The following is a 26878-nucleotide window of genomic DNA, read 5'->3' on the forward strand; positions in this document are numbered from 1 at the left end:
GGTGAGGGAGCTATGGATTGAGGTGTACCATGTAGGCTGCAGTGCACCCTACATATCGCGATGTAGTATGTCGCTGGAAGCCAGATCTCTGTGGGGTCTCTTATGTTATTTTTTTGGAAATTCAGGCCCTGTGTTTGTAAAAGAGAGGTAAGGCTGCAACAAGTGGCAGGCATCAGAAAAGGTCGATATGATCAAAAGAGTCTTTCAATGTGTGTTGCATTTATCTTTCTGTAGAAGTTGCCAGACTTCAGGGTGGGGTAACAGATTGGCTGCAGAAATGATGCAGTGGTCATTCACTCTCTCTGGGACAGTCATGATGTTACCTCAGATGCCATAAAGAGAGAAGAATACTCAAAGCCTAAGAGGCAAAGCAATAAAATTGCAAACATTAACTTCTCAGACCCAACAAAATATTTGCGTTGAAGGGGCTCATGAGTTTCCTGGAAGTGATGCAGGTATGGAAGTGCCATCCAGTTTCCTTCTGGAAACCAACATTCCCACCAGGTAAATGCAACACTGCTCCTCCATAGTGCCATGCCCAGCAGCAGGGTCTGCTCCTGGCTCAACTCTGCTGGCCACATTCCCTAGGAAGCACTTAGCTGTTCACGTGCACATACTGCATGTGGGAGAGAAAGAGTATCCAAAGAGCATTTAAAATACCGCTTTACCCTTTTTTACTCTACTGAACTTGGAGCCTTAGTTTTTAACATGACTTTCAGTTTTTAACGTGTAAATGGCAGTGGTGTTTTCAAAGTGCATTCCAGCAGTTCCCAGCCAGATCAATTTTAGACATTTTATTATTTCTAGAAGTTCAAAAGAAGATGACTGATGGTAGTGTTTGAAAAATACATGTGTCAGAGACTGAAATATTATGTTTATGACTTAAATATTTTCATGAAGGACTTCTAAAACTGTATTATAAAAGCTGCAGAGAACACTACCACACCCTGAATGGGGCCCTGACTGAGGCTTTACACTGCCCGATGATGAAGATAAGATAAAGTAACTCAGGGCTGGGGACATTCACAGAGCACAAGCTTAACACCTCAGGAGTGGAGACCACAGCCCTGGGGCTATCAGCTGCCAGGCTTGCACAGACCCTTGCACCAAAAGGTGGGGGGAAGAGAGGCTTTGGGTGTGTGTTGGAAAAACCTCTGGTCAGAAGCCATGAACACCCATCCTCCACTGTGCAGAGGAGCCCATCTGAGGGGCCCCTGCACCCTGGCAGAAGCTGCATCCACATGAAGGACAGAGGGGGTGACATGGCCCATTATAGGCCCCTCCCAAAGGGGTGCCCTTACCCTACACCCGAAGTGATGTAACAGATCCTCAGTGTTGCAAGGGACAGTGACAAACTGGCCCCCTGCAAGGGAGGCATGTGGGCGTTCCCACCTTCCCGAATCATATATTAATCCACTACTCTTTGTAGTGGCGTGTGGCAGGGTGTGGTGTGGTGGGTGTGGTGGCGTGGCCACAGTGGCAATGGGAGACCCTCACCACCAGCAGACCAGGTGGAAGTGAGCAACAAGATGTCGTTGGGACCCTCGGATGTGCTGTGCTTCCACCTAACTCCTGTCACCTCTCCCTGTTTCCCCATCTCCTCCCCCCACACACTTCTTTCTTTCTTTCTTTCTTCCTTTTCTCTTTCTTTCTATTTGCCTCTTTTACTATTAAATAAAATACATCATTTTTTTGGCACCAACATCTAACCTCGTTTGGTTTTAATCTCGTTTTTGGGTATATTTTGAACCTTCTAAGTTCTTTCCGGTTAATACTCAGTCTTAATTTTCTTTGCTCTTTTATGTTTAAACTGGATAATAACAATTTGTTTTACTGATGTAGTTTCCTCCTTGTTTCTTGATCCTAACATCTCTATGTGAACACCTTTTTATGCTAAATGAATGTTGGAAAGCACAAATACAGGTGTAAACAAAGTTCTTCAAGGAGCTCTCAACATGAAACAATTTGTTGTTCATTTGTATTACCTTGAGCTAGCAACCTTGATTTTGGAATAAAATTCCACTATCATAGGAATTTTATCTCTAAGAAAAAAGAGTTTGTATCTCTCAAGTTTACATTTCCAGAGTAAATGAATTCAATGCCATAAAAGTAATACTCCTCATTGCCCTTTCCTGAAAAGCTACTTTTTCCTTTAAAATTATTTTTATGTTGTAAGTTTTTTTTTTTCATGGGTAGTCTCTGCAGCACTGCATGCAGATAGGCATACTAATGATTATCATACATTTATTTTTGACTTTAGCTTTTTAGTCTTTGCACTATTCACTAATAATAAATTCTTTCGGTGAAATTTTTTACTTTTCTTGTCACCAGAGGTACCTTTTTTCTCTCAGAGTGGAAGGATATTTGAAGGTTTTCCTATACCTATTCTGGAAAGTATGCTAGTTTTTCTCTAAATATTGTCATACAGTTGTTGACAATCCTTGCTTTCCAAAATAATAATGGGAAGAAAATTAATTCATTTTCTTCATATTCAATAATGGTTTTGCTTTTTCCATGATGAAATCAAATAATAGAATTACTCAAGAACTTTTTTTCTTAGATCAAATCTTTAGCACTAGAGCAAACATAGCTGGAGTGACAGTATGCTGTCATGAATGCCCTGGTTATTGCTCTTGTATTTGTATAACCAAAGTCAACATATGCAGTTCCAAGATACTGCTGTTTCATCTCAGGATTTGGTAGCTGGAACAATCTACTAGACCAGACGTTTGCTACTGTAAGATGAGAAAGGAAATTTTGATGAACTACAAGGATGGTTGAAAGCATTCAAACTTGTTTTCTTCTGATTTTGAGTAAGTATTACTGGGTAGCCGCAGAAGGTAATCAAATAATTTAATGCTTATTCTTTGTTAATTGTGTGTTTTTGCATTTTGCAAAAATAGAGAAGGGGGGGTTAAGTAAGGTCAAATAGTTATTGCTCTCTGTAATTTGAATGGGTAGGGTGTGAACTCATTGTAGGACTTCTGGAGGGAGGCAAGGGAAGTGAGTTGTTGGGGAGTATTTTTAACCTGTGCACTGAGAATGGAAGCAACTGTGTATGACTGGTTGTTACCTACACAGTATGAGTTTACTTCCCCTTCAAAGTCATGTTCTCAAGACTGAAATAGAAGAAATTGAACTCCAATCAACCAGAATACATTATCTGCATTAGTCAATTTTTTTCATAATTTTCTCAATTCTTGGAACAATAGACAAGAAAGAAAAAATAGCAATTAGTGACTAGTTTCATAAACATTTCTAGTCTCTAGCATTAAGACTGACAAAGGGTGTTGTGCTACTTTGTGCATTAAATCTTGAAAAATATTTTCAAATTCTCCTGTGTAGGGCATGATACAAGAAAGTATTATTACATAAATTTTATCCTGCAGCTCTTTAGCCTTAATTATGCAATCTTATTGAGAGTAGCAAAGAACTCAATATACTGTATCACTTGTAGAGATAAGTGGCTGTATTTTTAGCTTCTGTAATGTACATTGAAATGAGGGCAATTATGCCTTGTTTCAAAAGACAATGTTAAAACACACTATTTACAATTCAGAATTTGTTTTAACAATGCAAAATGAGGGAGTTAATGTTTGAGAAGTATACAACGATGATGATAGCTATTTGAACATTATGACCATGCTTAATGTTAGGCTACTATATTCCTCTGTGAGAATGTGTTGTCAGCATTGTAGGATGCGATATGGAATTGTAGGTAACGTATCTAAAAATGTAAGTAGAATATTTTGTAGTCACAAGATAACAACGGAGAGTTGCAGTAGTTTGTACATCATGTACACATTTTCATGTAACACCCTAGTGTATTTTCTTTTTGCTTCTCCCATTTTATTTGATAAAAATAATTAAAAACTAAAGCTCACTGTGAAGGTCTCTTCAAAGTTAGAGATGTTAATTTAATTTTATTTTATTTTTACAAGTTTTTTTTTACATTTGGCTGGATTTGACTATTGCTAGCTCCCATGGATGCTGCCTAGCTCTTGTTACATGTTACATAGACTTGTATGTCTTACTTCCACCCAGACTTTCAATTATATCTATTCAAATACAGTGACAACTTCCCCCAGTAAAACAGATAAGTAGGTTACTAAAAATGCAATGTAATGACAGGGGTTTGAGAAACTAGAAATTGCACTTGCAAAGTGAAGGGATTTAACTCTGTAAGAACAGCCTTAGAGGAATATGTTTATTATTTAGGACATATATGTGCCCCAGGTAAAACTAAACGTATTTCAAATGAACTATCCTTACTCTTTACACATTATGAACATTAAGCTGTCCTCATCTTCAAACATCCTTAATGAATTAATTTTTCTCCACTGAGAAAGGAGGAAGATGGTGAATAATAAAGTAAGGCCAAGGGAAGAAAAGGTCCAAGACATTATTTTATAATCATTGTACTACAAACATGGTTTTTTGAACATAAGGGTCTGGAAGTGAAACATCAGTACAGACATGGACTGTCAGTCTTATGCTGAGCAGTTTATAGGCTACAGAGATTATCTAGTACTCTGCAGATGAAAGGCTGAAGTGCTCAGGAACCCTCTGATTTATCACAGGATTGCTTGAACTTTAGTTATTTGAACAGCACATTAAAAATATATTTATTTAAATCAGTAATTTAAACATGCTTATTAACTACTGTAAAAATGCTTAATATTCAGACTTATTTTAATTCTAAAGTAATTGTGACTATATATTGTTCTTTAACTACTACATCACCTGGTCTAATCCTTTTGAACCAAAGATTTCTCCTTGCAATTCGTTATAATTAGATCTAGCTGCAACTGGCTAGAGTCACATTACAATGATTTTCTCTTGTGATGTTTCTGAAAGTCAGTCAGTGATTGGAGTAGGATGATTTCATTGCCGAACAGGAATTATAAAAGGGAATTGGGATAATATGCTTTGTCTCAAGGAGTCACCAGTACTTATGAAAATATATTCATAGGAGCATAAGAGGCATCACAAAAATTTTTATGCTTAGTTATGTCCAGGAAGTGTTTTAAGATATAGACTCAACCTCTTAACTTGCTGATTTTATAATAAAATTAGAAATGTTCAATATTCTGCTTTTTAAAAATTTTAATAATTCAAATATCCTAAAAGATCTAACTATTTTCTTGCTATCAAATAAACAAGTATTATTTAAAGGCAGTGTTCTATTATATCTACACAAGTATATTTAATGCAAAACCAATCTTGCTTGTAACATCTGTGCTTTTGTAATTACCCAGCAATAAGTTCAGTGAAAATGCATGTAAGATCCCACATTATCCCTTATTCTCTGGTTACTTGTATATTAATTCTTTTTATCTTTATCTGACTTTTCTGAATCTCAGTTTAAGCTCTAACAAGCCATGTTTTTAGATATGGAAAACCTTATGAAAGACAGACTCAGAAAAAAACCTTGACCCTCAAGAATCTTTGTTCAGTTAGGAAGTCATTATGACAAGGATTTCAGGCCCCAACAGCCCTTTTCATCAGGGACAGTCATGATTTCGTTTTGCTGAGGTGAGTCAGTTGCACTGATTCTAGGAAAAACTGAGAAAAAAAAAAAGGCTGAATTAATGTCAATGGAATTTTAAGGAAGTCTTTAACCCCTCTCAAAAGATGGAAAGTAATCATCAAAGAGCCTTTCAATTCTTTGTATGATAGGTAGAAGCAGGTGGATTTGAATGCCTAAACCTGAATCTCTATAGATACAAACCTGAACAGAAAAGTCAGATTTTCTCATTCTGTGAGAATTTTAAACATATTGATTCTCTAGCAATAGTGTTTGGGTTTTTTCCTGCCTATTAAACCAAAAAGATCTAACCTCTCACTGTGAAAGAGACTAGAAAGTGAAGGAGTGCTCTGGATGCTTTTTGCACTACCTCCAAAGGGTGATGTCCCTTCAATGCCAGTCATGGCTCCGTGGCTGCTGCCGTGGCTGCTGCCGTGGCTGGGTGGTTCTCCCTGCTCACCATCCAGATCTTTCCAAGGAGTCTTACAGCAATCAGCAGGGTGATGGGAGTCTATGTCACATGGGTGCAACTCCCCCTGCCACATAAACTGGCAAGATCATTTTTATTGTGGTCATAACTGAACTCAGAGCTGAAACCAGAAACACTGGATATTAATTATCTATATTGCTTGGATCCACAGGCTTTTTTGTTGGATATGGCATTTGTGTTAAATTCCATGGCCTCAGCCTGTGCTATTAAGATGGCCTTGGTTTTATTATTGCTCTGCTGCCACAGGATGTGTCCATAGTGATTTGAAAAGAAACTACAGAGCAGATGATGGAAAGAGAGGTGTCTGAATGACTAAAGAAAGTGGCAAGGCAACTGTGTAGATTTTTAGCCAAGGACTGAAGCAGCCAGTATAGAAGAGACTCCAATGTATCTGCCCTGAGTTCTTCCCAGCCATTCCAGGACAGGTCTCTGTCCTTCATGTCTGCACTTCATTGTCCAGCTTTTTGGGAAGCCTTTGGTTTCTCCCTGTAGTCTTGTCTGTCTCTACAGGGATTATATAAGGATAAATGGTTCTAAGGAGTTCTTATTTTGCTGTTGTAAAAAAGTACACGTACATAGATCTTGGAACTCTGCATGACAGGGAGGATTCAAAATGCCTGCTTACTGAATTAGTTTTTTTATTCAGTTGTGTAAATTTTTATGTAGATTCTTAATTTGCCACACAACTAACCAACTGAAAAAAATTGTAGAATACAAAAGGTAGGAATGAAGGGAATCATACTTCAGTTTTACTCTTTGAAGACATGATCCTGAAATGTAGATTATTTTCAGTGAACCAACCATTCAACAGTTAAACTTTAGTACTAATGTTCATTAATTACTATGGTTTGATCCATGACAGACCAGCAGGAGTATCTGGATTATTTTAGGAAAAATTCGTTGTTCACATTTTAGAAATATCTGTTATCCATTATTCTCCAAAAGAATATGCAGGTGTAATTACCTTAGACTGGTTTTTATCCCTAAGAGCAATAGGAAACTGTTGTAAGCTGCCACCATAGCAGAATTCCTGCTCGGAGAAGTGTCTGTAACCTGTTTTAATGGTAATCAAATGAAAGTCAAATAATTAAACTCCTCCTGTGTTTTCTTTCAGATGATGGTATTTGGATGCAGTAACTTTAAACAGTGGTTCGTGCAAGTTGAAATAAGGGAGAGTTTGAATGAAAAAAAAATTTATAAGCAAAAATATTCCCTGTTGACTCGTTTACTAGGATAGGTGGATATTCCTAATGGGAGTAAAATCTCAAGGTGCATCTATTAATGTATTTTAGGGTTATCTTAAGGCTATTGTCTTAGAATTGAGGATTTCCATTGAGGCAGCAAACATAAAAATAGGCCTTTCAATCTATTGTGTCTGCTTTCTGCTTTAAATGTTTCACTGTCCTACAGAGAAAGTATTCTTTTAGCAAGCATGTTTAAGGTAATAATTTATTATAGCTTTTTCAAAAAAATAAGGATATTGAGATAAATACCTTCCCATGCCATAAAGAGAACAATAACAACACCCAGAACACTTTAATAGTTATCTGGGTTTTCTGACTTACAGCTAACTATGTCATTATTTGCTCCTCTGCAAAGTGGATACAAATATGTTTAAATTCTGCCAAAAGCAAGATGCAGGTAGCAGTATCTTGTACCCATTCACTAGATTAAAATCTTCAGACAGGAAATGTTTTCAGTTCTCCGAGGCATCTCCCTGGCAATGCCATATGCCATATGCTGTAGTCAACCCATCCTAGAACCTGAGGCTGCGTATAGGGCTGGCAGGGATTTCTACGTGGTAATCCACTTATGCCTATTTTTAATGTCAGGACTATTTTCCAATGCAGATCTACAAATCTGATTTTCAGCTGTCATATTTTGCCTTAATAAAGAAGCAGAAGAAGACTCCTGGGGTTTTCTGAGCATTATGAAACCTCTGGGGACTGCATGTCTGCCAACAGTTCAATTCATTAGGATACAACATTGAAATAAAATATAAAAGCGTGAAAATACATCCTCTTCCATAAAATAATAGCCCTGACCACATTTTCCTCATAGAACAGAAACCAGACCCTGATTTACTTATGTGGTTTAATAGATGCATAGCAAGATGAAGATTTAATTACTGATTTGTTTATCAATTATGAGCAATGCACTGTCTCTACTGCACAGCTCCTGTTAGCTCTCTAAAATGCAGAACAGGAAGAAAATAAAAGGCATTTACAAATATTGCTTGATCAGTCTTGTGGCTCCTGTGCAGCTTGTTGAATTGCTATTTATTAGTCTTATATTGCCTTTGTATCTAATTAAAAATTCAGGACGGGCTCTGTAAATAAGCAGTAGACAATGTCTGGTCTAAATAAAGGAACTACCCAGTCACAGAAATGAACTGGGAATACCAGAAACTCCATCTGTCCTGAATAAGTACACATTTACAAACTGTTTTGCATAGTACAATATTTTGTATGTTCAAAACAACTGGAAGAGTGAGTAGAAGTGCAATTTGTCTAGGAATTGCATGAAATTCTTAGAAACCTATTGATAGAAAGAATTTCAAGATTTAAGCTACTCCTTTCCTCTTGGTTTGTGATATGATTTCATAAACTCTCTGATTGTTGATCATTGTTATGGTTTAAAACCATTATGCTTGTTTTACTCCTTTGATCACCAATAATATTTTCTTCCAGACTAGTTCCATATTTCCAAGTATTTGTCATGTTTTCTAAACTCTTTACTTGTTATAGTCCCCTGCACTACCCTGTCTTTCTCAAAATATTGCACTTAAAAGTGATTTTTTTATTAATCAAGCAGAATGCAGCAACCATTTGACATAAATTTTTCACAGAGCAGCACAGTGAATATTTCTCCCAAGTTTACGCACAACACTGAGTAATACATCCCAGAGGCAGGATTTTTGCAATAGTATCACATTCTCTGTCCTTTGCAGACTACTACAGTCCCCCCAATTTTTTTTTGCAAAACTACTGATGTTTTTATATTTGTGCAGTTGATTATTTCCTTCCTACAATCTTTCCCTCTTTAAATAAAGTAACTAATTACAAATTTTGAAATGTCCTATTTTCCTGTTCCCAAAGTGCAACATGTCCTTCTTGATATAAGCCATGTCTGCATTCTATTTTGCAAATCTTATACTTCTGTATCGCTTGTTGCTTTCTTTGTAAGAACTACTCATAGCAGTGTGCCTCCAGATTTTGCAAGTTGGTGAATTTTTGTTCTCTAGATTTTCCATCAGTTCATCCCTTTTTTATTGGAGAATCTTATTGCCATTCAGTGGATGGGGCCTTACACTGTGAGCAAAAAGGTCACACACAAGAAGTGGTAGTTTCTTAATAAGATATGCACTGTTTGAACAGTGATTATGGACATACTTCAATAATACAAAATATCTTAAACCCATCTCAGTTTCTAAGTGTGTGAGGTCAACTGTAGTAGTTTATATAACACAGATGGTATTAAGTCTTAACATGTACTCTATTGTGCTAAAATACAATGTTTTTATGTACTAATCATAAACATAAACTAAAATGCTGTTTACACAAGGTAGATTTTAGTGCAAAACCAAAACATATATACAGGTAATGTATATGGACTATTTAGTTATTTTAAGGAAAGGTTCATAGGGCAGAAGGTTTAGAGTTAACTTTTTTAAGAGTCCCCACCATTACTGGACAGTGTATTCCATTAGCTAAGTAATTTCTCACTGCTTGGTCAGTGACTTTTGAAGAAAATTAAAGTTGCATGTAAATGTTCAGTTTGGAGAGAAACAAGCTGATAACTCAGGATGACTCACTTCAGATAAGAGAAACAGAGGGATGGTTTGTAATATTCCAGTTGGTTTTTTTCAGCTGTTGCTGGGATTTGCTGGGATTTGCTAACTGAGGAACAGAATTCCGACATCTGGCCCTTTGAGTTAATTTTGTATTTCTGCAGTGTGTGCAAAGGAAGAGCAGCAGATAAATGCATTAATTTCAGCAAGACCATCAGGTCTTAGGAAGATTACATTCAAACAAGCCTTGTCCTTCTCTGCCCATAACTCAGCCCATGGCTCAGATGTTCAGCTTTGACATGACAGAAAGAGAGTAGTGGAGTTTGTAATGGCCAAATCTCAGCCATGCTGAGTCTCTCTCCAGACACCAAGCAAGCACAGCCCTCAAGGACTACAAGGTGTTGGTTGCTGGGAGGTATAAAGCTGGAAACAAGAATTTGTTTTGAAATGGAGTAAATCATGACACTGAAAGTTTACTCGAGTTACAAATGTCGTAACACTAGCCCCAGGCTCTTTTTGTTCTCTAACTGTTCAATTTTGTATTCTCTAACACCCCTTCTTTTGTTCTGATTTCTCTGGGATTTTTTTTCACCTAAATTTAATTTTGGGGAAGAGTATTTGGGAGTATAGTGTAGCACTCTTTCCAACATCTCATGAATTTTTCCATTGCCTCCTCCACTGTACCTCAGATTCTATCTCTGCCAAAGCATTGGCATCAGTTTTTACTGAAATTCAGCACTGTAAGTAATGGCATGAAGTGTCAAAACTTATTTTAGCTGTATGGGCACTCAAACATTTAACTGGCGTACTCAGGCTGCACCTATGTTGCTAATAAACTTGGAATCTTTTTTTTGTCCTTACTGTTCATGAAACTATTGAAAATATGTGCATCCTAAGAGTGTAATTATAGGTAGAATATGGGTCTGTCTGAGGAATACTAGACTTAATGTAGTGGCCAGCATGCTAATAAGTCACTTAAGTAAGCCATGAACACGCTTTAGGCTCTGGTGGCTTTAGGAAAATATTTGTAGGAAATAGACCAGATTCATGTCAACCCCTATGCTGTTGGGTTTTTTCCCCATGTTCTAACTAAACAGATGCCACACTTATCTCAAAATAAAATCTGTTTTTGCATATCTGTGGTCATAAAAACAAGAGGAGCAATGAAAATCAAACATAGGGTAACTGCAGCAGAAGAAATATGTACACAGGACATTTTTCCAAATTTTTGTACACAGCAGGCCTGTGAAAGCAGCTCAGCAGTCTGAGTAGCTTTCATGTGCTTTTTGACTTAGGAATTGAGTGACAACTTTTCACTGCTTTAATGTGCATCCTAGCTGCTAATTATTTTTCTTTAATGCAAATTAAACGGACTGGTGTGTGTCGTCATAGTAAAAATTATGGGTGCTACATTATAGGAATTCTCCAGGTGAATACTAAAAGCTTGAATGACTTTACACTAAAAGAAGGTTTTCTTTGCATGAGAAAGGGATTTTTTGCTCTTTTGTGTTTTACTGTTCTTCTTCACATTAACAGAACATTAGTGAGTGCTTTTGAGTCACCAGTGCACTCAATCAGGGTATATGAAGCTTGTAGCATGTTAAGATTTTATTATTTTCTATCTCTGGTCAAAAAAAAAAAAAAGAGTTGATTCAAGAATGGCTCAAGCAGAAAATTAAAGAAAATAGCAAATAGAAGAAATTCAAATTAAGGCTGAAATATAGTTAGTTTTCAATGTGAGCAAGATGAGACTGGAAGCACACTTGGGTACACTGCTGCCGTTTGTGCTGTCTGAGGGGAGATGTATGTATTGCTTGTTATATTTTTGCCTTGAGAGCCCTGTGTAATGGTGGTTATTAGCAGCTATGGTTCACACACATGCTTCTCTCCTGTCCTCTTTTGCACCTTTATGTTTGTTTTCCTGGGAAAATGAGAAAAGTTAAATGTTTTCTTGAATACTTGACTAAATACCTTCCTTGGCTAAAATGGCAGAAGACTCCATGAGGCGTACATTGCTGCATTCTGTTTTGCCCTGCTCATGAGACTGAACACATCATTGGCGCCTAATGTCCAGAGCTTCATGAGTTGGAGCTTGAATTAATTCTTCATCTCCTTGTTTGTTCTGTGTAATGTACAGCAGGCTCCTCTCAACTCTGGCGTATCTCACTTTCCTTTTTGAATGTAACAGCAATGCTGTTCTTATTTTAGAAATAAAATGGGTGGGGGTATTTCTGAAGTCAGAATGAACACAGATGTCTGAATTTAAATTAAGATACTTGCCAGAGCTATAAAGTAAGGTAAAAATTGGAAGCAGCCTTAAAAAAACCCAACCTGCTTAAATTTCATTGTTCTATTTGAAATTAAGAAATGAAAGAGATATCATGCACATAGAAGAATATTAATATGCAGTTCCTCTTTACATCCTTCCTCATAGTCACTGGTTTTCTTTCCACTGAGAAACAAAACAATATATATGTCTAGAAAAATATATTTTTCTGCTTAGTTAGCAGGGTTAAAATTAAACACTGAGTACTTCCTCATTTATCATTCTAAATTCCATTGCTTGTTTCCAAGGAGATAGAAACATGAAGGAAAGCCATCTGAGACTCTGATTTGTAAGGCTGTTCTCTTTAATGGGAGTTGAATGTGCCTTATGTTAAGGAACAAAATAAATTCAGAGCCTCTGTAGTGAAGAGGTTGGGACTTCGAGTGTCATTTCTGTGCAGGCTTACTTTCTGTGTCTGGCAGTGGGAAGGGGACTGTAAAATGTTCAGTGCAGTGTCAGATCATCCTTTAGTGGCTCAGTTCTGCTGTTTCCTGCACTGAAACACTGCAAGTTCCTTTACCCATCCACCCTTTGTAGTAGTGGCTTTGTCCTGACAGTCAGAGGTTTTTCTTGGAGGACAAGAATGGACAGTAGACACAACTTGTTTTTCTCCCTGTTAGGAGTTCAGAAATACCAAAGCCTGGATGGTTCCATAGATTCTGAAAAGCCTGTAATTGTTCAGTGCAGTGTAAATGCTAAGTTCTAACGAGAGGTATCTTTCTTGGTTTAATTTTGTTAATAAAATCCTAACTGAACCTGGAAGTAAACCCTTCAGTTGTCTTACCTGAAGTAGTCTTCACCACCTCAGTTGTATTTCTTAGTCCTGTAAAGGCGAACTGGTAAAGCCTCCAGGACCGGGTGTCCCCCACCTCCACCGAGCTGCGCTTCCACTGGTAAATGATCTCTTCTCTGGGGTAGCCATCTTATTGCAATGGAAAATACAGAATGCTTTGTTTCATAGTCACTGCTAGGGTTTAGGGTGCTTTGGGGAGTAAAAATACTACTTTCTATTTCTGGAAAGAACTGGAGAAGCATATTGTAAGTAAATTATAGATATGTTTTTCTCAAGTTACTAGTGCCTTTTACTTAATGTCACATTTTATTAATTATAAATTATAATAGCACTTGAGATAAATTTTTCAAAAATAGGTTTTCCACTTTTGTGGACCTAATATGATGCAATTTTGCCCATCCTCCAGATCCATCTGCAGCTGGATCAGGAATTCACACCTTGATCTAACTGCAAAATGTCAGACTCTTGACTCCAACTAGTACAATAGTAAAACACCCGTGCACAGAGAGAAAGTGGGAGGCCATGACATCTTGATGCTGAAAGTAAAAATTTCTTGTTTCATGCTCAGATACAGGTATAAATTAATCACATGGGGTCCAGAAATGTTATATTTTTTTTATAGCGCTCCTTAATGATATTTGTGAACATCTGTGATACATGTACTGAAAATAAGATCAAAATAAAAGTAAAAACCAGTGGGGTATGTCTAATTAAGAACATAACCTTCGCTGACTCTAAGTATGTAAAAATAAATTTATAATAAGCAGTTCAGTGTGGGTCAGAAAAAGGAATATTTTTAAGCATGTTACTTACAGCTTGAAAATTCCAATGGGCAGGAGTGGACATCCATTGGGAAGTTGTGTAACTGTAGCTGACACTCAGCATCAATTGTCAGCCTGAAAAGAAATAGATCAAGATATAGGGAATGCACTTGAGAAGTTTGTCCTGAAAGCTACATCATGACAAGCAAAGAAAGATTCTTACTAATACAGATCCTGACTACAAAATATACGAACATTATATGTATTTATTTATATATATATAAAGTAAACTATTTCTATCTATGTAACTATTGGAATATTCCAAGCATAGGAAGACATCATGGTTACTGATAAGCAATATTTCTTTTTTGGTTCCATAGACCCTGATCATCTACTTTCCGGACTGTGTAATGGAAGAAGGTATTAAAGTTCTGTTCCTGTGCATCTGAAGTGTCAGCATTACTCATGACTGACAAATCCATAAGTAGATATACAGGTCATCTCATGAGCAGTGACAAATCTTTGTGTCACAACATGCCATAATGCACTAGGAAAATGTATTTTATGTGACAAAAATTCTATTTCAGAAATGATGGATAGGAGTCCAAATTTAGATATCTGCATCCAAGACAGCCATCTAGACTCCCTTCACAGCTAGTGCAAAGGCGCTCTGAGGATACACTTCCTCTCACTCCAAAATAAGACATTTAAATTTAATCAGAAGAAAAATGTACCAAAAGATGTTTGTCTCCACTGAATATTAGGAGGGTCTCCATGATAACTCAGGTAGTGTAGGTGCTAAGCTCAGGTAAAGACAATTACTTTCAGAAATCCCAAGTAAGATGAAATGTACCCTCTGATGTTCCTGTTAAAAACTCTACCATTTTTCATTCACTCCCAGCCCACCCATGAGCTGCAGGATACTTGGACTTTGAAAGAGGTGGGGTGAGAGAGGGAAAAAAGAAAAGTGTGGGGTAAAATGTTTATTTGTTCCCCAGGGAGTCTCTAGGAAAGCTGTAGGTTTCTAGTCTTTTCTGATTCTGCGGTGTCTAAATGATGAGCTCTGTGAGTTGGGTTTGTCTCCAGGTTCTTGAATGAAGGTGTTATGGGCAAATGACCCTGAGTCTCATCCTGTAGGATGCAGAGGAATGCTGGAACCACCAAGTTAATGGAGTCAGAAGGAAACTTTTCTGCATTAGGGATTTAGGAAAAAATCTGATTTTCCTGTTGCCCTTCTTCTTCTCATTTTCATCATCTTCAGTACCACAGATACTTGACTTCCTGCTGGGTAGGGTGGTTCTTAAACCTGGGGGGAGGTGACTGAGAAAAATCAGTGATCCCTTCTGGATCCCTCTTCAGGACAGAATCCCAGCTGTGTGATATCACATTTCATTTCTGAGTTAATCGAGGTTGAATCCTTACTGGTGCTTGCTGTGACTCACTAGCACAACTAAATAGACATTGATAGCAGATAACGGTTTCCAAGTTCCACCAGATACATCTCTTTCTAATGAGAGGAACCGAGGGATTTAAAGAGAAAGGTAATAAAGTCCAAACAGACAGTAGTGTACACAAGTCCAAATTTAACATTTGAAAAATGGATCTAGGCTTATCTTTATCAGACTAACTTTGATTTGCATTGGATTTCAATTCTGATCATTCTATTACCTCTTCTGGCAATGCAATATGCAATGAATGTTAAATAACGATGAAATAAAATTCCTTTTCATAATTCAGACAGTTGCAACATTAAAAGGTTGTCTTAACCAAAGCTTCATATCTATTCATTAAAATTATGAGTGTACTTCAAAACTTTAATTTTGGCACCCAATAAAGTAAAAACAAAAAAAAACTTTTGAGAAAATGCAGTCTAGAACTCAGATGATCTTATGTCTGTCATCTTTCATTCTACACTCTCATTTTAAATTATAAATTGTCTTGAAAAAATGCTGTATTTATCTATATTTTACATATACCCAAATATTACATGACATGCAAGAAAAAGTATAAAAAAACTCCCACAGAATTTTCACATTTAGGAGGTATGAGCATTTGGAATATGATATTTGAGTTGTTGCATATGGCATATGCATAACTTAATTATTGAAAAGGTAATTTGTCTTAAAAGAAAAACTATACATGTGACTGAGGAACCTGGACAGGTTGAGCGTATCAAGTTCAGATCCATTTTGGTGGAAGGGTGTGGTGCTGTATTCGCCCCTTCCCCTGGCTCTAGCCCTGGCCACACCCTCTGGTTCTCCCTATTGGATCCAGTACCCCAACTTCGCCTATGTACCACCCCTGCGCCCTGAGATCATTCATCCATGTGCTTTCCCCGCCTCCCTCCTCCCGATATGAACTGCCAAGCTCCCAGAGGATGTGGTTCACTCTGCCTCTGGGAATTGGCTCGTTGACATGCAATAAAAGTTCATCTGAGGCCCGCATGGAGGGACCCTTTCCCGCCTCCTTTACTGTTACCATGTTGTGAGCTAGCAGGGGCAGGTTTGCAGGGCCATCTGGAAGGACTACAGAAGAGCGGAACTGCCGCCCTATCCTAAGCAGCCTCGCAGCGCTTTCTGAGAAGGCTGCAGCTTGCAAAACCAAACCGAGCAACGCAACAGAGGGGGGCATATCCATAGGTTTGAGTTCAATGTTCAATGCTGGGATTGTAAAATCTTGTTTGCCTGAGATATTTAAGGAATAAAGTGCTTTTTCTGGGTGGAGTTTCATCTGGCTAAATTGTAATCAATTCAGAGTAAGAGGCCTTTGATGTATATAATAGCTCCTTTTGTACCATCTACTTAATTCAAGGATATTTCACATTTATGAGTTTAACACAATAAAAATGTAAAAAGGACCAAACCAATGGCAAACAATAAAACGTACCTTAAAATGAAGGCTAATTACTATTAAAATGATTATATTAATGTTAATATAGGAATGTGATTATTGTGGAGCAAGACAGGACAATCTATAAGAAGAAATAAAACTTATTGTGCCAATATAAAATAAATTTCATACAATTGGTATCTTCTAAATACTTCCCTTTTTCAGGGTTTTTTTGCATAAAAAAATAGGAAAACTCAGTATTTTTTTCTTTCAGGTTAATGTCAAATGACCTGAATTAATAGGATTTTTCTCTTTGGCTTTCATTAGAGAAAATGAAATTAAAGTTAGGTATAAATACCTCAATGTGTACAAGACTCTGCCGTCATTCCAGATCCTGAGCATCCTATTAGGAGTTGTTATCCAATGAGCGTCAGCCTTCTTGGAATTTCGGAAAAATGTGTCTGGTATCCAGATCTTCCCAACCATGTTGCTGTTTAATCTGAGCACTTTTATAGTGCTGTTGAATTTCAGACGTCTGTCATACCACGTTTGGGCGAAAAATATATCAATTGTATATTCCTGTTGTGTTAACCAGAAATACTGATGAAAACATAGCACTCAGCATTCCACATAACTCCTGATATGCTTTCCTTAATTTATTGTGAAAAAACGGTGAGCTACAGAAGGTGATACTGGAACTGATAAAACCAAACTCTTCTAGTGAATTTTTGAGGCATGTTTTACCGAAGATTATTGTTTTAAAACAATTTATTATTTTAACATTGAGAGTAAAACTAAGGTGCAAGTGAATGTTATATGCACCTTTCTAATTCTGTGTCCCTGCATCTCAACCCACACCTGATATTTCCTTGAATCCAGGACAGGAAAAGCTTGAGCTGACTTTAATTGCCTGTGCCCCCTGGTTAATCTCAGAAACGGTGAAGTCTCTGGAGAGGATCTAGGCCTTTTACTTATTATCTCTTGGTGGCAAGAGTGGTAATATCACTCATGAATGGTTTTCCCAATTTTGTAGCAATCTGGAAGGTCAGTTTTAAAGTATTGCAAAGCATTTGAAAGCAGAGCACATAAAAATGTGAGGATATATTAAAACTATTGGTTTTGCATTTTTTCAGCATATAGCTCAGTTTTCCTGTCTTGTACAGATTTATAGCTCATACAGTCCTCCCATCCATAATTTAAATGAGGTGTTAAAAATAATATAGGTATGCCACAACGTTAAGAACTAATGGAAGCTTTGTAATGTCAAAATGATGGAGACTTTGTAACAAGGAAAATGGGCAGTCCTTTACCTACCATGTTGATAGCATTCACAGGGCCAATGCTATTTACGTACATGTCAGTGTGAATTATTGTGGGTTTAACTGCAAAAGAAACAACAAGAATCAGTAACGTCCATGAAGGTCAAAATCAACTACATGAAAGTCAAGCACAAGCATGTTATTATGGCACCTCTCCTCTGTGGTTGCCTCACATTTAAAGGTACATATACAATAAATACAAATTTGCAACACTGTCTTCAGTTTGAAATTAGTTGGAGACACTTTGAGACAAATTCTTATATCATTTATTCTATCAAAACAAATTCCCTTATGCTATGAGAACAAATACTGAAACCAGTGCTGATAGCTTAGAGAGATTCATGTCTGACTGAAAGGATCTATATTTTGTATCAGGTCACAGCAATGCATCAAAACAAAACACTGGCAATGAAAGCAAACTTATTTTTCTTATGATGTCTTGCATCACTTGTTCTACATAATAATGCCAAATGCAAAATGACTGCTGTTGCCTGCAGAGGTGTTTGTAGGTGAGTAACAATTTTGTGAGCCTAAAGCCAAAATAATACTTAAGGCTCTTAGACAGAATTAAGAATAGTTGTTACATTAAATTATTTTGAAATTACTCCATTTCAGCTTTATTCTTCTTATACACCTTGTTTACAGAATGATTGGTTTTTTCCCAGATGCTTTTAGGAATGCTTTATTTCCTTTCTGTTTCTGAAGTCTTGGTTTAAGTGAAGACAAATTCCTCTGCTAATTTACACTGTATACGTAGACTGAAGGTTAAAGACTCATGTTATCCTTCACTGTGAAAAATTCCTTAGTTTATAAGCCTCTATAAACTTGTTAGAAACAGCTTCCTTCATTAACCTTGCTGCTTTCTGCTTTCCTCTGCCTGCCTCATCCATGAAACCTCTGTGCCTTTTTCTATAATCTTGTTACTGGTGTATCCTCTTCTGTATTGTCTGCCTGCTCTGTGCACTCATGGGGCTTCTCAAACTGACTTGCAGCAATTCAGGGAGATTTTTTCCTTTGAGTTACCTCAGTAATCAGTAGAGACGGTGATTCCTCCAAAAGGTGATTCAATCAAATAAGGCTTCCATTCTGAGTCCAGGCTTGGCTCTGTATATTTACATTGACTGTGGGGAATCATCTGGGCAGATTGGCTTTGCTTGACTGCAGTTATCTTTTGTGAACCTATTCCTCTGTGCCCTATTCTGTCACTTCCTGCCCTGCTGTGCAAGTGAGGGCTCAGGCTGCATCAGTCTGTGCAGGCCTGCTGCCCTCAGAGGCTCTGTATCCATCACATCCTACAAGGATTAGGCTGTGTTACCCTCTTTTTGGCCTTTCTTTCCAATGTATTATTTGTGATTCTCTAACAGAATCTCTTAGGTGTAAAAAGAAGAGGAAAAACTTGCTTTTTCATTCCCCAGAAGTTACATTCTGAACTTCCTATGCAGGTAAATCATTAAAAGCAGCCTGATTCACTCTTATTAGAGGTCTTAGGATAGATTCAGCAATCTTAATTGATGTCAGCTTCCAAAATCATGACTGTTTTACATACCTCTAATGTTTTTCTGCATTGCATTTTATTCTCGTAACTACTTTGAATGGCTTCTGCTTCCTGGGTAGCAAAATCTGACATGAAAATTCTTTCTCTTTGCTGCTTAATCAAAAGTGGTCTAAAAACGAAACCAACATACCTCCTATGTCAGGTCTCAATTTATTGTCATATCCTTCCAGCAAGCCATTTAAAATAAGAGTCACATCACTCTCATGGACTTTGGGAGTCAAAACCCAAGTCTTATTTGAAGTGTAATCTTCATAATCATCATCTCCCTTTTGGGTGGAACTATTAAAGAAATAAAAATGAAGGAAAGAAAAGCCTTGAAAAATACAAATTTGTAGGTAACTACTTTGGAAGACAATACCCACACTTTTAGATTTTAATAATACTGTAAAAACATTTTAAAAATTTCCCGTTTTCAAAACTAGACTCCCACTAAAGATGCTGCATAACAGTTGAGGTTACAGTTCACTTTATCAGCGTTTCCTTTTAGTACGGTTGAGATCACATTCTGTCTGTTCAGAGGAACATCAGCGCTTATCACCTTTGTTATGCCTATTTTTTCTCTCACTGACTCAGGTGGGACCTGTTATGAAATAAATCTGTCACTTAGCTTATGCAACTCTCCACCAAAATATCACTTATTATGTACACAGTGTTGTTGCTTTACTTCTATAGGAGAGAATGATTTGATGAAACACATCATCAAGACAAGACCAATAATTAGATTCATTCAAACTTCTCACACAGCTTTTCTCCACTTTCTCCACTCTGATGAACTTGAGTTTACTGTGCATTTGGAAAGTTGAGCACAAATTTTTGTCAAGGATTTTCCTTTTCACTTTTGCTAACCAGAACCCACAGAGGATAAAAAAGTCTGTCTGCTGGGGTTTTTCTGCTACTCAGAAGTACGACAGCAGATCTAATTCAACCTGCTTAGCACAGTAAACAAAGCAAGTTCGGAGTCAGAAATGTGTAGACTAGTCTTAATGGATGTTTTGTTTTCTCAAAATCTGTGCCTCTAGTTCTAGAGGAGAACATTGAAACTACTTTAGAATATGACATAATCAGATATTTTCATTTCAGAATGTCAGTGGTAATCAGCTGAACACTGCTAGGCAACCATATGGTTTTTTGCATAATATGCCAGTGCCCTTCTTTCCTGACCTGCTTCTGTGACAAAGTTTGAATGCTGCTGGCTGGATATGGAAAATATTAATGATACTACAAATGTCTTAAGCCAGTGGAGAGAGTTTGGGTACAAATGGGTGAAAACCAGAAAAATTAATTATTTTCCCGTTTCAGACAGAATCTGAAAAGGAGTGGGAAAGAGCACAGAGAAGCAGATTCTCATGGGGGCTGGATCTTCTGCTTGACACACAAGATTAAAAGAGGTGCAGCTGGTCATGGTCATGGGTGCAGTAGTGAAGGGGTGACTCATCCCAGAGCCTCAGCTGAGGTCTTGCACACTCTTCCATATAGTGCTCCCCTGCTGCATCCAGCTTGTACCTACTCAGAGTGCATGGCTCAAACACTTTCCCGTGTTGGGTGTTTGGGAGATGTAAGCCAAATGCACAAATACAGTCTCACTAGGAAAGAGGCTTTGGGTTCTTTCTTCACCCTGGGCACAGCCTAACAGGAAAGAGCTGTAGCTTTTTTTGCCTCTCGGTGCTTCCCAGGAGGTGCTGAAGGCACAGGGACATTTGAAGCAGCCTGAGATTGCGTAGGGCTGTAGCAACTAGGAATGTGTAGCATGGAGAGAGAGCTAGTCTTGCTCTGAGTTGAGCTTGGAAGCTGGTAATGAATCTGATCTGCACCTTTGTTACATGTGCTGGGTACGAGCCACTGACTGCAGCCTCCAGGCACCACTTCACCCGCCCTGCACCAGCCATGGGTATCTGGGAGCTTCAGCTTCCCAGGCGAAGAACTGGCAACCCAAACTCTTCATTCTGGCTGCACAAGCCTGGACCTGTAGTGTTTTATTAGGAATCAAAAGCAGAGTTTTAATTGGCAATATGCTCCATGGTATTCTGCTGGTACTGACAAACAGGCCAATTTAATTAAATTGGGAGAATTTTTTTTTTATTAAGTTGTCTGGAGTTCAAAGATCTAATTGTAATTCAAAGAAACATAACTGAAGCCAATTCTCTCTCCGGGAGGAAAGGAAATACTTCTGAAATAAAGTCTTTGCAAACAGAATGCACTAGATTATGTTTTCAAACTGTGCAAAGTGAATGAAGAAAAATAACTTTATGTATAAAAAACCTTATTCATGTTTTATAAGCAATTAAACAGCTGTTCTCTGAAAAGAATACCTTTTTCTGCGTGGAAAAGAAAAAAATCAAATGCATTCTTTCACAAACGCAACATGTTACTGAATATCAGTGCAATGAGAAAGCTTGAAAACTCAAACCAGCTAATTAGTAGTCTGGTCTACTAGACAGTAAAAGATTAGAAGTATGTTTGTCTAGAAGTTTTCTCAGATCTAGAACAACCTTATTGAACAGCAGCCCACAGTAACTGAAACTTCCATTCCTTCTTGGAAATTATTTCTCTGACAGAAATAGCTATCTGTATGTTTGCTCATCTCTTATCTCAAGCCATTTTGGCACTCCACGTCTCCAAAACCAGTAAATGCTTCATGAAATTAGTGGGAGACAGAGGAGATAAAACACAGCCAATGCAGCTGGCGAAAAATGCTACTGAATTCCAGCTTTTATAAGAATGCCACAAGGATCATAAGTTAGCATGGGTATGCAATTTTCTGTCTGTGTAAACCTGCATTCCAGCCAGAAAAATCAGAGGTGCATCTCTAGACAGATGAGCAGAGCTTTAGCCGTGCAATGCCATTAATACAATGAAAATTATAATGACAAAGCCCCTTTCATCTCCTTAAGACTTTCAGCTCAGTCTTTCTGATTATATGGCTGAAATTTTGCAAGTGCTTTTAATGTCCAAACCAAATTTGTTAAAGCCTAGATTACACCCAAATGCATATTGAAATCTATTTTTATTTTTCTGACTGCTAGAAATTTTCAAATCTAGTAATATAGATATGAAAAGAAGCATATTTACCTATTTGCAGATTAAACCATAATTTTTTGAAGGTTCATCTTTCAGACACTGATACAAAATCTCACCATATGAGATATTCCCACTGTGATATTAATGCCACTGCAAGATGTCTGCAAAACTGCTTTACATAAATCCATAAATACATACATTTCCCTTGCTGGAAAAGAGATTACTTAAGAGGGTCAGAACCCAAGCTTGAAACTTCAAACCAGAGAGTAATTAAAGTTAGAAGGCACTTTCGGTGGTCATCTGGTCCAATCCCTGCTCATTTTGCCACCTGAGTCTGCATGTGGTGGCTGTGATGGTAATCACAACCATAGATAGATACATGTGTATCCACAAGTGTTTAACATTCAGGGAGCTCTTTTTATGTCTCAAATTACTTGAAATACTTCTTCACAAAGCAGGAAGAGGGCAGAAATTACTGATGCTAATAATAATTTATTAATTTAGATCTAGTTTTCTTAATAATCTATGCAAAGATCTATAAAATGGTATCTCACTCTACAATTACATAAAAACCTCATTCTACCAATGAGATTTTTACCATGTCAGGGGCTTCCTCCCTAGAACAAACACGTATTAATCCAAATCCTACATTGAAGTTTTTACTTGATTTATAACATTTATGTAGCTCTTTTGAGTGCTAACTGATGAGGAGTAACTTTAGCACAAACTGAGGCTGACACAAACTAAATGTTCAGAAACTTATTCTTCAGATCTTTGCCAGTGTATTTGATCCGTACATTTCCTTGCAATACTCTCTGGGCAACATTTAATCATTCTTGGTGCAAGTGTAATCCTGGTGGGCAGAGGTGCCCACTGCAGGTAGAACTGGGGTCACCAGTCAAGGGAAAAAGGATTAATGAAGTGACGCTCACTTCTGTTGTCATATCCTCCTTTATGGGCCCCTTAGCACTAAAGTCATTATTTCTGTACTGGAAATACATTGAAATTGTAGAAAAGGATATCTCTGCTGGGAAATCACTGATGCATTAGGAAAACAATTTTTTTCTGTCTTCTTTATTGAACCTTATTCAGAAGACATGGTCAAGCCCATTACTTAAATGTTTTGTTAATGTGCTGATACACTATTCTCTTAGCAGTCCAAAGCCACAAAGTCCACAATACAGTTCAGGAATCTCTTTTTTTTTTTTTTTAATAGATTCAGCATGATTTCTTTTCTTTTGTGCTTTCATTTCCCTGCAAGTAAGTTTGATGCCTATGTAAAAATAATCAGCACTTTAGCAAAATTTAAGAAATACTTATATTAATGGTATCTAACTGTCTTACATTATTATGCTTTCAAGCCTTTTGGCTTAAATTCTTTAGTTCAAAAATTAACATAAAGCATAGGTTACCCATTTCAAAACTACTGTGTTTTAGTTAATTGCTAACACAAAGTCAACACTCTAACTTTGGATGATCTCTGCTGTCATCTCTATATCAGAGACACTCTAATGTGATTGCCAGGAGAATCTTATGTAATGTTTCTTGGAAAGATACTACCATGTGTTGGTAAAGATAGGCCATGCATTATTTAATATCACAGCAGCAATAATTTTACAGTCTAAATTGGGGGACAGATTATTTAAGTAGTGAGCAATAACTCACTAAGGATATCCCTTTGAAATAAGGTATTATTTCTAATCCACAGGAACATGATTTTCATATCTTGTTACAAGGAATAGAAGGGAAAGCATACTCTTCTCTGGCAAAAAAAAAAACTTCCATGGCTGGTGAGTCTTTCAGACTTTAGATATGAGGTCATATATTTAGCTCGTCAAAACCTCTATAGTTCCAGTGACTTTAAATGAGTTATACCAGTTTGTACCTGCTGTGGCTCTGTCCTCTATGTCTTCTAAATAAAAAAATTAAATTTAACTATTGCCAAGAATTTTGTTGTGAAACTTCACCCGAGTTAATTGCCAATATTTGCTGTTTACAAGCAGAATCAGAGTAGCCACTAAGTGCCTAAAGGGAAGGACCTGTAGCAGTACTGAATAACTAATAAACTAATTAAAAACTTAATTTTATTTATCAAAAAATCTGGGCAGTTTCATCTTTTATGCAAAGTAGGCTACAGAGCTTTCAGCAAAGATTTAATAAACTACTTGAACAAAAACCAAGTTTTCCGTTGAAAGCACCAATGTTTTCTGCATCTCAGGGAAGAACTGAAACATGGCTTGCCAGTTCCCCCAACAGCACTGTTCAATTTAATGAAGAGTCAAGTTCAATTCATTCTCTGATGTGCATAGAAAATTACCCTAATCTATAGGTCATACATTATTCGTGGTGATACTATGGTCACTGGGAAGGAAAGATGTATACCAGGTTCCCACTGTGCATACAGAGATGCTGTAGGCAGATGTGACATATGAGTATGTGGAGATGGCAGATGTGTAAGAGAATACAGTGTTTCTGGAAATCTAACAGTGTCTAAATTCTCCCTTGTTGACTCATATTTTAAGTAAAGGTATCTTGATTGAAGCAGAAAATGTTTTCACAAAGCTGTGCCATTAATTCTCTTGTCCTGTTTGTGTTTCTGTTCTGTCCATTTGTCCTTGGATTAAATCCCAAGGCTATGCCCAGGACTGAGTTACTATTCTTGCCATAAAAACGGCACGTATTTTCTCTTTTGCTACTAAATGTTCATCACAAATACCCAATCTTCAATTTTCTTAGGACTGCAAATCATGTAATGCGAAGATTAATCTCTTCCCTAATCGTTTCCCACATCAAAGATGGGAACTTGGATGCTTTGCTTAGAGAGGAAAAGAGAAGATCCAGTCAGTTATCAGAAGTTCCATAATAGAAAATGAAGTTGAGAAATTTGGACTAAGAATCACTGAGAAACTGTCTTGTAGTCCTACTCCCTCCACCTAGAATTGTGGTGCTGCTGCAATTACAATTCTGGATGGAGCTATAATGTTCCAGAAGAGCCTGAAATCCTGGATTCACAGTGTTTTCAGCAAAGGTTGTTTCACATGGCCACAAGGGAGTATAAGCTGTATTTTGGCCATTTGTTTTACTCGTGTAGTAAGGGAGGCTGAGGAAGTTAACAGGAGGAAAGAAAATAGTTTTGACCTCTACTCAGTGGTTTGGGTGGGGTGGATTTTAGTTAGGTCATCTGTAGAAGATAGTTTATTTCCTAGGCACTTCTGCTGCACCTGTCATTCCATGTACTACACAAATTATGTAATGTAGTTAAAACCTTGGCAGGAAATCATTATTTAAAACAAAGCAAAGCTGAATTTTTCTGTCATCCCTAAGTCACAGAGGGACTGAAGTGTATTTGAAAATAATTATTAAAAGAATATTACAGTTCTCATAAAGAAATAGGTACAGCTGAAACACTTAAATTATGGGACTGACCACACAAGTCTCAAAATGGTTAAGAGCCAGAAATTACCAGAGGAGCACAAATGAGTGGTCCCAGCAATGACTTCTCAGTCATCTTTACTGAACATGAAGGCCCCAGACTGCCAGAAATCAGTCATTTCTGAAAACTGTGCCTGCCCTGAGATTTAAAAGCTGTCTGGATTCCTGTGAATGTTTACACTCTGTTCCCACGAATAGATGATACCTGGCAACACAGCACCTGTGGATCATGCTGTGGATTTTACAAGCTTTCTTGTAGTCATTCAGCAACTCCCAGTAACCTCGCTGATGCTTGTCAGCCATTTTGGGTAAAGCAGCCCAGTTCTTAAACCTCTTCACAGACTTCTAAAATATTATATGGCAGTGGTGGTTTTGTATTCATGTCTATAAAACTGTCACTCATAGCAGACTGCTTTATCTTACAGTTCTACATCTTGCCCAAGACATGCACTCACATTTACTGCACCTAAGATGTAATAAATTTTTGCTCTTTGTAGCTATTGTTAAAGCATATATTTTCCATCTTTTCAGATTCAGCTGAATGTGGCTACAGCAAGTGTTTATAAAGAAAGGTTTAAAATTAAAAATTTAACTTGGTTTATGCTTTGTTTTGTTCCTGTCAGTTCATGAAAATATTTTTCAAAAAGCCCTTTGGAGTGCATTTATTGAGAGTGCTAACAATAAAATTTCTAGTTTGTAGTATTTACTGTGTTTTCTAGTTCACTGTGTTGAAAAACTGTAGTGCAATTTTTGCATTGCACACCTGATTGGATTCAAGTCGTGAGTGACCATGAGGATTATTGTCCCTTTTAAAATATTTCTAGTGGCAACAAAATGGGCTCACAGCCAGTTGTCACAAAAATTACCAGAAACAGGGACCAGTGTTAGCAGCCCTGGCAAAGAACCAAAAGCTGAAATGTAGCACCCAGTCTAGAATCTGTTTCTTCAGCAGAACATTGAGATATGTTGTAAAATAAATTGATAAGGGATTTACATCTCCAGGTCTATCAGAACAGATTGTTGTTATTAAACAAAGCT

At 37.3% G+C, this 26878-nt stretch overlaps 1 protein-coding gene across 2 annotated transcripts in view; it reads right to left on the reverse strand.

The window, feature by feature from the left end:
- The window catches only part of GABRG2 (gamma-aminobutyric acid type A receptor subunit gamma2), a 67798-nt gene that overhangs the window by 23424 nt on the left and 17496 nt on the right, over window positions 1-26878 (reverse strand). For both annotated transcript variants that reach the window (XM_039559366.1, XM_039559367.1), the window contains exons 2-6: window positions 19521-19669; window positions 17831-17898; window positions 16875-17095; window positions 13740-13822; window positions 12918-13055 (exon numbers count right to left, since the gene is read on the reverse strand). In XM_039559366.1, the coding sequence (XP_039415300.1) occupies window positions 12918-13055; window positions 13740-13822; window positions 16875-17095; window positions 17831-17898; window positions 19521-19669 (659 nt within the window). The remainder of the gene's footprint in view (window positions 1-12917; window positions 13056-13739; window positions 13823-16874; window positions 17096-17830; window positions 17899-19520; window positions 19670-26878) is intronic.

This window comes from Corvus cornix, chromosome 13 (assembly GCF_000738735.6).
Source record: "Corvus cornix cornix isolate S_Up_H32 chromosome 13, ASM73873v5, whole genome shotgun sequence".
NCBI lineage: Eukaryota > Metazoa > Chordata > Aves > Passeriformes > Corvidae > Corvus > Corvus cornix.